This window comes from Salmo trutta, chromosome 13 (assembly GCF_901001165.1).
Source record: "Salmo trutta chromosome 13, fSalTru1.1, whole genome shotgun sequence".
In the NCBI taxonomy this organism is placed as follows: domain Eukaryota; kingdom Metazoa; phylum Chordata; class Actinopteri; order Salmoniformes; family Salmonidae; genus Salmo; species Salmo trutta.
Genome location: NC_042969.1, coordinates 16,137,378 through 16,151,674, shown reverse-complemented (window position 1 = coordinate 16,151,674; position 14,297 = coordinate 16,137,378). Strand labels below are relative to the sequence as shown.

At 45.0% G+C, this 14,297-nt stretch overlaps 1 protein-coding gene across 6 annotated transcripts in view; it reads left to right on the top strand.

Moving 5' to 3' along the window:
• Positions 1 to 579: 579 nt before the first annotated feature.
• The window catches only part of sytl4 (synaptotagmin-like 4), a 19,498-nt gene continuing 5,780 nt past the window's right edge, over positions 580 to 14,297 (top strand). For 3 of the 6 annotated variants that reach the window (XM_029771137.1, XM_029771135.1, XM_029771131.1), the window contains exons 1-6: positions 580 to 664; positions 12,414 to 12,590; positions 12,878 to 13,093; positions 13,444 to 13,553; positions 13,865 to 13,982; positions 14,106 to 14,252. In XM_029771137.1, coding sequence (XP_029626997.1) covers positions 12,472 to 12,590; positions 12,878 to 13,093; positions 13,444 to 13,553; positions 13,865 to 13,982; positions 14,106 to 14,252 — 710 coding nt within the window. In that variant the 5' untranslated portion in view covers positions 580 to 664; positions 12,414 to 12,471. Of the gene's footprint in view, positions 665 to 684; positions 996 to 12,410; positions 12,591 to 12,877; positions 13,094 to 13,443; positions 13,554 to 13,864; positions 13,983 to 14,105; positions 14,253 to 14,297 lie in introns of those variants that run through there. The other 3 variants (XM_029771134.1, XM_029771132.1, XM_029771133.1) reach the window with 3 other exon arrangements.

Sequence of the window (14,297 nt, the reverse complement as noted above, 5' to 3'; positions counted from 1 at the left end):
AGGTGGTTGCTACTTTTATAATCCCCAGGACATTCACAGTATTAGGCAAGACTGCCTTCTCTTCTTGTGCACCAGAAGCATGGAATAGTCTACAATCCATGCTTCATCTAGATATGTTAGTGTCACTGAATGAATTTAAAATGTTGATGGGAGACTCTGTTACAGAGAAGTGTAAATGTTTTTTTTTAGGCTGGATCATGTTGTTGTATTGTTGTATGTTTTAATTCTGTAACGTATTGATTGTTGCTGCCTTCAAGGTCTCCCTTGAAAAAGAGACTCTGGGTCTCAATGGGCTTTTCCTGGTTAAAGAAATAAAATTGTGCATTTTTGACGCTCATTATTTCCATAATCTAATAGTACTCGACATAATGCATTATTTACAAAATTATTTGAAAGGGGTTTGATTATTTACTTGTGGAAACTATTGGTAATAATGAATTGGCACTGCTTCTGCCGTTCTCAGAGAATTAGGGAAATAGAGCAGAGGAAGTGCACCTGTTGCGGAAAACTTGTGTACCTCTGCCGCACCACCGTTCCATATCTTCCGGGATTTCAGGTTTCTAACCACCAACGCTGAAAGTCAAGTTTCAGAATACAGGAAGGAGAGACGGGGAGGTAGACTGGGAAGGAGTCAAGACGACACATTGCTGCAAAGGGTAGAGAGGTACGTTAAGTTTGTCGTGATTCATTCTGATCTATAACATGCATTCAAACTGTTATATTTAATTACAGTTTAAATGAAAGTTATTTTACGCACAACAGTTAATTGCTGAAGACGTCTTCCTGATACGGGAAACCTCTCTTTGGAATTCTTTACTATACTCCATTCATCAACATTGCGCAGAAACTATATGCCACTTGTTTTGCCCGCTATCAGTCTGCTCTAAAACGCGCCTATAATCTCTTTTTTTTTACGTCCTCCCTTCCTGGATTGTGGAAATAAAGTGGTGAATTGATTCGGATCACAGTCGGAGTAAAGTTTACGTTTTTTTAAGGTAATTAAACAATCTGGACTGTTGCTAAAATACCTTTTATCTAACATGAACTATATGTGCGTTCACTCATTCAGATGCATTTCTTATGTCGGGTTGTCTTCAGATCATGTGTGATGATAAACAACTAATTTTTTCCAAACTGGATGTGTTGCCAACACTAAACATTAAATCCATGACATTGTTTAAGCTACATTTTGTTTTGTTGTACCCTATAGCCCTACTTTATTTTTTAGATATTACAAGCCGAGCCAAATAACCATTTGCCCAATAAGGTGACGACAGATTTTGTTATACATTCCATATTGAGTAACTGTCCAGGAAATTGCACATACTATACTATTCTCATGGATTGTTCAATTGGAATTATCATTTTTTTTATATAGCCTATAAACACAAAATTCCCCGGAAAAGCACTTTTAGTGGAGATTTTCCTACGACCACATAATTCCAACTAACGTTGCTATTCATACAATTTCCTTGACATAAACAGCCTTCTGAACTGAGCTGCCCTACAGGTATTGTACACTACTCAAGCGTGAGTCGATTAGCCTCAAGCGTTCAAACAATGACGAAGTTTCCTCCCCAACGAGTGACATAGCATAGCACAACAACCCTGTGCTAGTGACCTTTTGAATGCTAATGATTGAAATCAAGAAGTGTGTTTTTCCTGTTTCTTCAACTCATTCTCAACATTATTCAACGTCTTCTGAGGCGCTGGACTCAACTGGAGCTTGAAGCTCATGACTGGAACATGGCCGATGACAGGCTTGATGTCAGGATTAAACAAATGGTTTAACCAGTGCTTTCCACCCGCCGTTCTGTGTCCTTAGAGGGTGGGACCCTGCGATAATGCTGAGCTCGTGTTGTTTTTTCCTTTCCTGTTCCCATTCCTCCAAGCAACCTTTCACCCGGACAGAGAGGTTCCCTGTGGGGTTTAAAAACACAAGGATCCTATTAGTCCTACTTTATCATTCCCAATACTGTATATGTGTGTGCCAGTGTCTGTCAAAATAAGATTAGCTGGAGACTATTTTCCCATGTTCTTTGCTATTTTACCATAGGATGACATGATGAAATAAAAACGCTATCTTTATGTAAAACATGTTGATTTATGTTTGTGTCAGACTCTAAAAGCACAAGATCTACTTTGAGAAATATGCTGGCCTGTTTTCTTTCCCTGCAAAAGATTTTCTACATTATGTAATTTTTATTTATTTAACCTGTATTTAACTAGGCAAGTCAGTTAAGAACAAATTCTTATTTACAATGACAGCCTACCCCGGCACTGCTGAGCCAATTGTGCACCGCCCTATGGGACTCCCAATCACGGCCGGATAAGATTCAGCCTGGATTTGAACCAGGGACTGTAGTGACACTGAGTGTGATGCAGTGCCTTAGACCGCTGTGCCACTCAGGCATAGTAAAAAGTTATAGGCTTAGTTTGTTGTAGGTAGGTGTTATAGTTTGCTGTTTAATCCAGTGGGATTGACACAGTACTGTACGTCCTGGTGTGAAATGCTAGGGAGATTTATATTGTCCACTAGTCCACCTCTACTCTGTTCTGTCTGCAGCACGGTCATCTCAGGGTGTTGGCTCTAAGCTAGATCACTGTGCTGTCTGTCTGCTTGTCAGCTCCATCTCCCTTATTACCCAGCCAACTCCAGCAAGGCAGAGTCAGAGGCTTTTGACGGGCTGGCACTGTGGCAGCAGCAGCCTCTCTGCATGGAGGCTCGCTAGAGGAGGGGAAAGGTCACACCATCCATTAACACACTCGTTTGTCTGTCTGTCTGTCTGTCTGTCTGTCTGTCTGTCTGTCTGTCTGTCTGTCTGTCACTTTATCCTATTGCCTGGTATGGCAACTGCTCGGCATCTGACCGTAAGGCACTACAGAGGGAAGTGAGTACGGCCCAGTACATCACTGGGGCCAAGCTTCCTGCCATCCAGGACCTATATACTAAGAAGAAGGCCCCAAAAATTGTCAGAGACTCCAGTCACACAAGTCATAGACTGTTTTTCTCTGATACCGCACAGCAACCGGTACTGGAGCCCCAATTCTAGGACCAAAAGGCTCCTTAACAGCTTCTACCCCCAAAACATGACTGCTGAACAATTAATCAAACGGTCCCGGGATTATTTGTTTTGTACGCTGCTGCTGTTTATCTATGCATAGTCACATCACCCCTACCTCCATGTACAAATTACCTCGACTAACCTGTACCCCTGCACGTTGACTCGGTACCGGTACCCCCTTTATATAGCTTCTTTATTGTTACTTTTTAAAATAATTTTTCACTTTAGTTTATTTGGTACATCTTTTCTTAACTCTTTCTTGAACTGCACTGTTGGTTAAGGGCTTGTAAGTAAGCATTTCACGGTTAGGTCTGCACTTGTTGTATTCTGCGCATGTGATAAAGTTTGATTTGAAATACACTATATAGCGGTAACTCACCTAACTGTTCTAGCTTCGCTCTCGCGAAGGTAGGGCTACGTATCCGCAACCATTGTCAGCCAATCTAGTGGGGGCTGGAAGCTATGGTGATCTTTGATTGGTTACTCGTGCAGCAACGTCGGAAAAGGTTTGCGTAAAGTTCATGTTCCCCAACTTTAGTCCCGCCCTATTCAGCTCCCTCGCCCATACTTGCTTCGCCCAACAGTCCCTGCCCACTCCGCTTCTCCCCACTTTCCTTCCATTGAAAATCATTTGTGAAGCCGTTGTTTCACCGTGCGATGGTGTCTCTAGTGTCACGTCCCGTCAGGCGTGAGCTTCATGTCGAAATCTAGAAAATAATAATTTTATGCTCGAGTAGCGCATGCCTCTCGTGGAGCCAGCGCGCTCATGCTCTGCAAAAGTTGCGTGTCTGATGTAGCAGGCCAGTAAAACATAATATCCTGCCTGTTGTTTAAGTTCTGCGTGTAAACTATTTTCCCATTTTTTTCAGGCAACCAAAAAATACGGTTGACTTGGCCAATGAGAAAGTGCCTTTCTGACTTTAAAGTCAATTTCTGTGAAGGGTATCAAATAGTGATTCATCTTTTGCAAAAAAAAAACGATTTTATATGGTCTACGAGAGTTTTTCTAATTGGGTCACAGTTTTAACTCCTGGAAAAATGTATTGCCCTGTAGGGAGGATGAACTGCTGCTCTTTAATTACTTGTTACTTTTATTTCTTCTTATCCGTATGTTTTTAAACTGCCTTGTTGGTTAGGGGCTCTAAGTAAGCATTTCACTCTAAGGTCTACACTTGTTGTATTTGGCATTTGTGACTAATACAATTTGATTTGACAACCCTGTCAAACTGCAGCAACCTTGTATTTGTTCATATGTATTCTATTTTAAAACTAGACTAACAGGGGAGACACAGAGACAGCTGTGATTGGACAATATAACTAACAGGGCAGTGCTTGCTATATGCAGGGTTGCATCATGTAGGCCCAGCGATGGGAATGGGCGGTGCCAAATTTTTAAAAATTATAACCCTGTGTAAGCCTATAATTAAAAAGTTACACAGGCTAGACTGTGTTAATGCACATGTCATCACTACTTGTTCATTTGATTAATTCCAGTCACAAATTTTCGGATTAAAAAGGTCTAGGTAGCTTAGCCGACAGAAATTTTGAATATTCAAATGTTCTCTTAACAGAAATAAATTGGCTTAGGCTATAACGCTTCGTTTCGCTGGCCAGATGGGACCGGGCACATAGGCCTCCAGCTGATCAGACTGATTCAGCATGTCAGATCGCTTAAGTTTAGGTGTAGGCTCTTACTGTAGAGAGTGTTTGCTTGTGTCTGTCTGTCGGAAGTGAGTTATTTTCCCGTTTGCGAAACGGAAGGAAAGTGCTCTGCTTCCTGTAGACATGCTCCAAGCCCGACCTTTGATTACTTTGAATCTGATTAGTCAAGACACACACACATATCCAAGATGCCGTAGCAGTCAGACGTCTTTTGTCTCGGGTATATATCTTCATGTATCTTTTTTCTTCGCATATATTTATTTTTATTAACCCCAACTTCAACATTCTCTCCTGCAACCCGCCACACCCAATGTGCTCTGAACCTCTTCACCTGGATCATCGCAGCTAGCTAGCTGCTATCCGATTGGCTTCTCCTGGCTAATGTCCCTGTCCCAAAGCAAGCACCAATTAGCTAGCCTGTGCTAGGCCCATCTCCCAGCTAGCTGAAGAGGACCATCAGCCACTCATTGGGCTACAATACCTATTTTGCCAATTGACCTGGACCCCTTTTATTGCCGATCCGGAGCCCCGCCGGTCCATCACGACTGGACTACCGACATAATCTAACCGAGGGTTTTTTTTCAACTGGCTCCTTCGTCGCGACGTCCCCTGAATGCCCATCTGCTAACCTGCTAGCCGTGGCCCGCTAGCTGACTAGAGAATACCGGACTTTTAGCTGAAGTGGTCCATCAGTCAATTTCTTGGGCTACTATACCTATTTTGCCAATTGGCCTGGACCCTTTTGCTACACGGACCCCTGCTGATCCATCACGACTGGTCTGCCAACGTAACCGTATGAGGGGGCTACAACAACAGACCTCTTCCGTTGCGACGTCCCTCTAAGGCCCTTCTGCTAGCCCCGGACCTGCTAGCTGTCTGAATCACTGTGTCTCCAGCCCGTCCAGCTACTCATTGGACCCTATGATCACTCGGCTATGCATGCCTCTCCCTAAAGCCAATATGCCTTGTCCATTGCTGTTTTGGTTAGAGATTATTGTCTTATTTCACTGTAGAGCTTCCAGCCCTGCTCAATATGCCTCAGCTAACCCTCTTGTCCCACCTCCCACACATGCGGTGACCTCACCTGGTTTAATTGATGTCTCTAGAGAAAATACCTCTCTCATCGTCACTCAATGCCTAGGTCTACCGCAACTGTATTCACATCCTACCATACCTTTGTCTGTACATTATACATTGAAGCTTTTCTACCGCACCCAGAAACCTGCTCATTTTACTCTCTTTCCCAAACGTACTAGATGACCAGTTCTTATAGCCCTTAGCCGTACCCTTATCCTACTCCTCCTCTGGTGATGTAGAGGTTCATCCAGGCCCTGCAGTGCCTAGCTCCATTCCCATTCCCCAGGCCCTCTCATTTGTTGACTTCTGTAACCGTAAAAGCCTTGATTTCATGCATGTTAACATTAGAAGCCTCCTCCCTAACTTCGTTTTATTCACTGCTTTAGCACACTCTGCCAACCCGGATGTCCTAGCTGTGTCTGAATCCAGGCTTAGGAAGGCCACCAAAAACCCTGAAATGTTCATCCCTAACTATAACATTTTCCTACAAGATAGAACTGCCAAAGGGGGCGGAGTTAGACTGCAGAGTTCTGTCTTACTATCCAGGTCTGGGCCCAAACAATTTGAGCTTCTACTTTTTAAAAATCCACCTTTCCAGAAACAAGTCTCACACTGTTGCCGCTTGCTATAGACCACCTTCTGCCCCCAGCTGTGCCCTGGACACCATATGTGAATTGATTGCCCCCCATCTATCTTTAGAGCTCATGCTGCTAGGTGACCTAAACTGGGACATGTTTAACACCCCGGCCATCCTACAATCTAAGCTTGATGCCCTCAATCTCACATAAATTATCAATGAACCTACCAGGAACAACCACAAATCCGTAAACACAGGCACCCTCATAGATATCATCCTAACCAACCTGCCCTCCAAATACACCTCTGCTGTCTTCAACCAGGATCTCAGCGATCACTGCTTCATTGCTTGCATCTGTAATGGGTCTGTAGTCAAACGACCACCCCCCATCACTGTCAGACGCTCCCTAAAATACTTCAGCGAGCAGGCCTTTCTAATCGACCTGGCCCGGGTATCCTGGAAGGATATTGACCTCATTCCATCAGTAGAAGATGCCTTGTTATTCTTTAAAAGTGCTTTCCTCACAATCTTAAATAAGCATGCCCCTTTCAAAAAAATGTTGAACCAGGAACAGATATAGCCCTTGGTTCACTCCAGACCTGACTGCCCTTGACCAGCACAAAACCATCCTGTGGTGTACTGCATTAGCATCAAATAGCCCCCGCGATATGCAACTTTTCAGGGAAGTTAGGAACCAATATACACAGACAGTTAGGAAAGTAAAGGCTAGCTTTTTCAAACAGAAATTTGCATCCTGCAGCACAAACTTGAAAAGGTTCTGGGACACTGTAAAGTCCATGGAGAATAAGAGCACCTCCTCCCAGCTGCCCACTGCACTGAGGCTAGGAAACACTGTCACCACCAATAAATCCATGATAATTGAGAATTTCAATAAGCATTTTTCTACGGCTGGCCATGCTTTCCACCTGGCCACCCCTACCCTGGTCAACAGCCCTACACCCCCCACAGCAACTTGCCCAAGCCTCTCCCAAATCCAGATAGCTGATGTTCTGAAAGAGCTGCAAAATCTGGACCCCTACAAATCAGCAGGGCAAGACAATCTGGACCCTCTCTTTCTAAAATGATCTGCCGAAATTGTTGCAACCCCTATTACTAGCCTGTTCAACCTCTCTCTTTCGTATCGTCTGAGATCTCCAAAGATTGGAAAGCTGCAGCGGTCATCCCCCTCTTCAAAGGGGAAGACACCCTAGACCCAAACTGCTACAGTCCTATATCTATCCTACCCTGCCTTTCTAATATCTTTGAAGGCCAAGTTAACAAACAGATCAGCGACCATTTTGAATCCCACCGTACTTTCTCCGCTATGCAGTCTGGTTTCAGAGCTGGTCATGGGTGCACCTCAGCCACGCTGATGGTCCTAAACGATATCATAACTGCCATCGATAAGAGACAATACTGTGCAGCTGTATTCGACCTGGCCAAGGCTTTCGACTCTGTCAAGCACCATTCTTATCGGCAGACTCAACAGCCTTGGTTTCTCAAATGACTGCCTCGCCTGGTTCACCAACTACTTCTCAGAGTTTAGTGTGTCAAATCGGAGGGCCTGTTGTCCGAACCTCTGGCAGTCTCTATGGGGGTGCCACAGGATTCAATTCTCGGGCTGACTCTCTTCTCTGTGTATGCATCAATGATGTCGCTCTTGCTGCTGGTGATTCTCTGATCCACCTCTACGCAGACGACACCATTCTGTATACTTCTGGCCCTTCTTTGGACACTGTGTTAACTAAACTCCAGACGAGCTTCAATGCCATACAACTCTCCTTCCGTGGCCTCCAACTGCTCTTAAATGCTAGTAAAACTAAATGCATGCTCTTCAACCGATCGCTGCTCGCACCTGCCTGCCCATCCAGCATCACTACTCTGGGCAGTTCTGACTTAGAATATGTGGACAACTACAAATACCTAGCTGTCTGGTTAGACTGTAAACTCTCCTTCCAGACTCACATTCAGCATCTCCAATCCAAAATGAAATCTACAATCGGCTTCCTATTTCTCAACAAAGCATCCTTCACTCATGCTGCCAAACATACGCTCGTAAAACTGACTTTCCTACCGATCCTCGACTTCGGCGATGTCATTTACAAAATAGTCTCCAACACTCTACTCAGCATATTGAATGCAGTCTATCGCAGTGCCATCCGCTTTGTCACCAAAGCCCCATATACTACCCACCACTGCGACCTGTATGCTCTCGTTGGCTGGCCCTCGCTTCATATTCGTCGCCAAACCCACTGGCTCAAGGTCATCTATAAGTCTTTGCTAGGTAAAGCCCCACCTTATCTCAGCTCACTGGTCACCATAGCAGCACCCACTCGTAGCACGCGCTCCAGCAGGTATATTTCACTGGTCACCCCCAAAGCCAACGTCTCCTTTGGCCGCCTTTCCTTCCAGTTTTCTGCTGGAAGGAATTGCAAAAGTCACTGAAGCTGGAGACCCATATCTCCCTCACTAACTTTAAGCACCAGCTGTCAGAGCAGCTCACAGATCACTGCACCTGTACATAACCCATCTGTAAATAGCCCATCCAACTACCTCATCCCCATACTCTTATATTTTTTGCTCCTTTGCACCCCAGTATCTGTACTTGCACATTCATCTTCTGCACATCTATCACTCCAGTGTTTAATTGCTAAATTGTAATTATTTTGCCACCATGGCCTATTTATTGGCTACCTCCCGTATCTTACCTCATTTGCACACACTGTATATATATATACTTTTTTTTCTCTATTGTGTTGACTGTTTGTTTATTCCATGTGTAACTCTGTGTTGTTGTTAGATCAAAGCAGTGTGACCATCATGGCCAAGTTGCAGTTGTAAATGAGAACTTGTTCTCAACTAGACTACCTTGTTAAATTAAGGTAAAATAAAAAACACACACAGACAAACTGCAGCACTCTGATAAGAAGCACATAGTCCCTGTTTTCAACGCTTTGGCGTACATTTTTTATTACACCAAATCAAAAGTGCTGTGGTAAATGCCTGCTCGCCACCCGTTTGCCGGCGTTCCTGCCTGTACTGTTTACTGCTCTCTACCTGTCTCCGTCCTCTCCCCTCACAGCAAGCCCTCAGCTCGTGGGCTCTACCTGTGTCCGTCCTCTCCCCTCATAGCAAGCCCTCAGCTCGTGGGCTCTACCTGTGTCCATCCTCTCCCCTCATAGCAAGCCCTCAGCTCGTGGGCTCTACCTGTCTCCGTCCTCTCCCCTCACAGCAAGCCCTCAGCTCATGGGCTCTCTACCTGTCTCCGTCCTCTCCCCTCACAGCAAGCCCTCAGCTCGTGGGCTCTACCTGTCTCCGTCCTCTCCCCTCACAGCAAGCCCTCAGCTCATGGGCTCTCTACCTGTCTCCGTCCTCTCCCCTCACAGCAAGCCCTCAGCTCGTGGGCTCTACCTGTCTCCGTCCTCTCCCCTCACAGCAAGCCCTCAGCTCATGGGCTCTCTACCTGTCTCCGTCCTCTCCCCTCACAGCAAGCCCTCAGCTCGTGGGCTCTACCTGTCTCCGTCCTCTCCCCTCACAGCAAGCCCTCAGCTCATGGGCTCTCTACCTGTCTCCGTCCTCTCCCCTCACAGCAAGCCCTCCGCTCATGGGCTCTCTACCTGTCTTTGTCCTCTCCCCTCACAGCAAGCCCTCCACTCATGGGCTCTCTACCTGTCTCCGTCCTCTCCCCTCACAGCAAGCCCTCCGCTCATGGGCTCTCTACCTGTTCCCCTGTCTCTTCCCTCACAGCAAGCCCTCCACTCATGGGTTTGCTACCTGTCTCCGTCCTCTCCCCTCACAGCAAGCCCTCCACTGTTTGAACACACTCTCTCTCCTGCAGGGGTCCACTGTCATGCTGTGCTCTGTCTGAGTAGCCTGCACCTTAGGTGAGGTCGTGGCTTATGTACTGAAAGTGGCTCCTCCATCAAATGGACTTTAGCTGGGGATAAAGAAGCCTCTGTCAGTTTTACTCCATCTTCAGTGCTGCTGATGTTTGGGATTAGATGGGACTTAGACTGGTTTTCGCTGTGATCAAATCACATTTTATTGCTCACATACACGTGATTAGCAGATGTTATTGCGGGTGTAGCGAAATGCTTGTGCTTCTAGCTCCGAAAGTGCAGTAATATCTAACAAATTACACAACATATACACACAAATCTAAGTAGGAATGAATTAAGACTATATACAGTTGAAGTCGGAGGTTTACATACACTTAGGTTGGAGTCATTAAAACTCAGTTTTCAAACACTCCACAAATGTCTTGTTAACAAACTATAGTTTTGGCAAGTCAGTTAGGACATCTACTTTGTGCATGACACAAGTCATTATTCCAACAATTGTTTACAGACAGATTATTTCACTTATAATTCACTGTATCACAATTCCAGTGGGTCAGATGTTTACATACACTAAATTGACTGTGCCTTTAAACAGCTTGGAAAATTCCAGAAAATTATGTCATGGCTTTAGACGCTTCTGGTAGGCTAATTGACATCATTTGAGTCAATTGGAGGTGTACCTGTGGATGTATTTCAAGGCCTACCTTCAAACTCAGTGCCTCTTTGCTTGACATCATGGGAAAATCAAAGGAAATCAGCCAAGACCTCAGGAAAAAAAATTGTAGACCTCCACAAGTCTGGTTCATCCTTGGGAGCAGTTTCCAAACGCCTGAAGGTACCACGTTCATCTGTACAAACAATAGTACGCAAGTATAAACACCATGGGACCACCCAGCCATTATACTGCTCAGGAAGGAGACGCGTTCTGTCTCCTAGAGATGAACGTACTTTGGTGCGAAAAGTGCAAATCAATCCCAGAACAACAGCAAAGGACCTTGTGAAGATGCTGGAGGAAATAGATACAAAATTATCTATATCCACAGTAAAATGAGTCCTATATCGACATAACCTGAAAGGCCGCTCAGCAAGGAAGAAGCCATTGCTCCAAAACCGCCATGAAAAAGCCAGACTTCGGTTTGCAACTGCACATGGAGACAAAGATCGTACTTTTTGGAGATATGTGAATATGTTGAAGCAACATCTCAAGACCTCAGTCAGGAAGCTAAAGCTTGGTCGCAAATGGGTCTTCCAAACGGACAATGACCCCAAGCATACTGGCTTAAGGACAACAAAGTCAAGGTATTGGAGTGACCATCACAAAGCCCTGACCTCATCCTATAGAAAATTTGTGGGCAGAACTGAAAAAGCTTGTGCGAGCAAGGGGGCCTACAAACCTGACTCAGTTATACCAGCTCTGTCAGGAGGAATGGGCCAAAATTCACCCAACTTATTGTGGGAAGCTTGTGAAAGGCTACCCAAAACGTTTGACCCAAGTTAATCAATTTAAAGGCAATGCTACCAAATACTAATTGAGTGTATGTAAACTTCTGACCCACTGGGTATGTGATGAAAGAAATACAAGCTGAAATAAATAATTCTCTCTACTATTATTCTGACATTTTACATTCTTAAAATAAAGTGGTGATCCTAACTGACCTAAGACAGGGAATTGTTATGAGGATTAAATATCAGGAATTGTGGAAAAACTGAGTTTACATACACCTTAGCCAAATACATTTAAACTTCTGACTTCAACTGTACATATGGACGAGCGATGTCAGAGCGGAACGGACCAAGAATAGAAATTGACAGTATATACATATGAGAAGTAATGCAAGCTATGTAAGCATTATTAAGTGAATGAGATACTGTAGTATAGAAAACAGTATATACACATGAGATGAGTAATACCAGATATGTAAACACAGGGAAGGAAGACGTTGGTTAGACCCTCGCCTGTTGGTCTCGGTGTCAGTAAACATTGTTAAGTGAGTAAGATACTGTAGAATAATATAGAATTCTACGGTATCTAGTATGACATCATGAGAGTGATTTTTAAATGGTAGCTACAGTGCTTGGTAAAGCAGGAGAAAAGCGTTTTCAGGCATAAAGGACAACTTATAGAGAGATAAAATCACATGTTCCCATTTCATGCCTTCTGAACTCAGCCCTGGTCTGCTCTTTGGCTAGCAGGAGCCTGTCTGGTCTAGGCTGACTATCCCTGAGGAGGTTAGTCTGGGACGGAGGTGCCATGCCACAGGCTGCAGACATGATCAACATGGCCTTCCTGACCGACTCGGAGCGGGAGCTGATCCTGGAGGTGTTGCGGCGGGACGAGGAGCTGAGGCAGACCGAGGAGCAGCGTGTCCGGTGAGAACTCTCCTCCCCAGCTGCATCTCAATAGTCCTAAAGTGGCTTCCTCCTCACCTTGTCTCATTTCCTTTTTTCTGCACAGATCTGAAAAAACAGGACAGGTGAAAGCAATACAATGGATGCTGGTGGGAATTTATCTTTCACCTCATCGGCTTAGTATTTCACATCAGTGCAGATGAAGGAGGAAGTCACTTTTAGACTTTCAACATCCAGTTAGGCAAAGATTTCAACACCGACACCAACAGGCAAGGGTCTAACCAACGTTTTCCTTCCCTGTGTTTCAGCAAGCTAAAGACAGAGCTGCTGGACATAAAGAGGAAGGGGGCCAAGCGCAGCAGTGGGAGGTACAGTGAGCGCAGCTGCGGTCGCTGCCAGGAACCACTGGGTCGACTGTCTGCCAGCTCCAGCCAATGTAGGGCATGTAAACACCAAGTGTGCCGCAACTGCCGTGCAGTGCGCCCCAATGGATCCTGGGTGTGCAGTGTGTGTGCCAAAGAGGCGTAAGAGTCCCATTTCTCTGTACTGTATGTCACTCCACCCTGTCCTTTAGCATGACCAGGATCCCTTTGTTTGGAGGAAATCTATATGCAAAGCGTGATATCATTATATGTTTTAAAGCATCTCGCTGTAGAATGCCGCTCGAGGAGAAAACAAGGATTTAAGCGGGTTTACATGATGTGGATCCGCTATGCATATCTGTTGCATTCTAAACTGGTGTCGAATTTAGTCTATTTTGACAACAGTGCAGAGTTTTTGCAATGTCAGCATGTTACTCTTCGGGTTTGGTCCATATATTTGATCCATGATGTGTTAACGTGGTGGTAACAATGTGTGGTGTGACTTTCTCCAGTGATCTAAAGAAGTGTACTGGAGACTGGTTTTATGACCAGCGAGTCAACCGCTTCTCCACCACCCCTGGACACGACATAGTGAGAGCTTCCCTCAAAAAGAGGTCCCCATGTGAGTCCAGGAAACTGATGTGGGCATTGCTCTGTTCAGTTGGAAACTTAAAAACTCTCACTTCTGGTACAGAATGAAATGTCAATGTTGTGACAGCATAGGAATTTGTCCTAATTCCTCTACTCAGTTTCAATATTGATACGTGGGAAGCTCCATTACTGCATAGCTTTTGTTCATGTACTTTTTGAATTGCACTTCCTACAAATGCCATCAAAAGTAATGTATTCCCTGTCTGAATGAATGAATGAATGAAGCCACTGACAGCATGTTACCAGTTGTCTGTCATGCTAAAGCTCTGTGTTCTGTTCTAGTGAGGAAGAGGGAGACCATGGGAGAGCAACTGTTGAAGAGTACAGAGTTGAAACCCGGCCAGCCGACCATCCCTGTTCCCCGACCCAGACTGATGGACCTAGCGGCCTCCAACAAGTAGTGAGTCCTCTTTATATCTGGGGGGACAACACAGGCGTCACCATCATTAGAGTGTGACACAGTTACTGTCATATGTGGATGGAGTTTGAACTCAGTAGAACTTTAACACTGTTATTTTCACAGTCCGCCAGACAAAGTTACAGAAGAACCAGTGGCAGTTGAGAAGAAGCAACAGCACCAGCGCAGTGACACTAAATCTGCAGAGAAAGCCAGCCTGAACACTGTCAGGACAGAGACGGAGCCCTCTCTTGGGACTCCTTTCTTACCAATGTAAGTCTACATCCCAAAAAATAGGCCTATGGCATTAGCGCTACA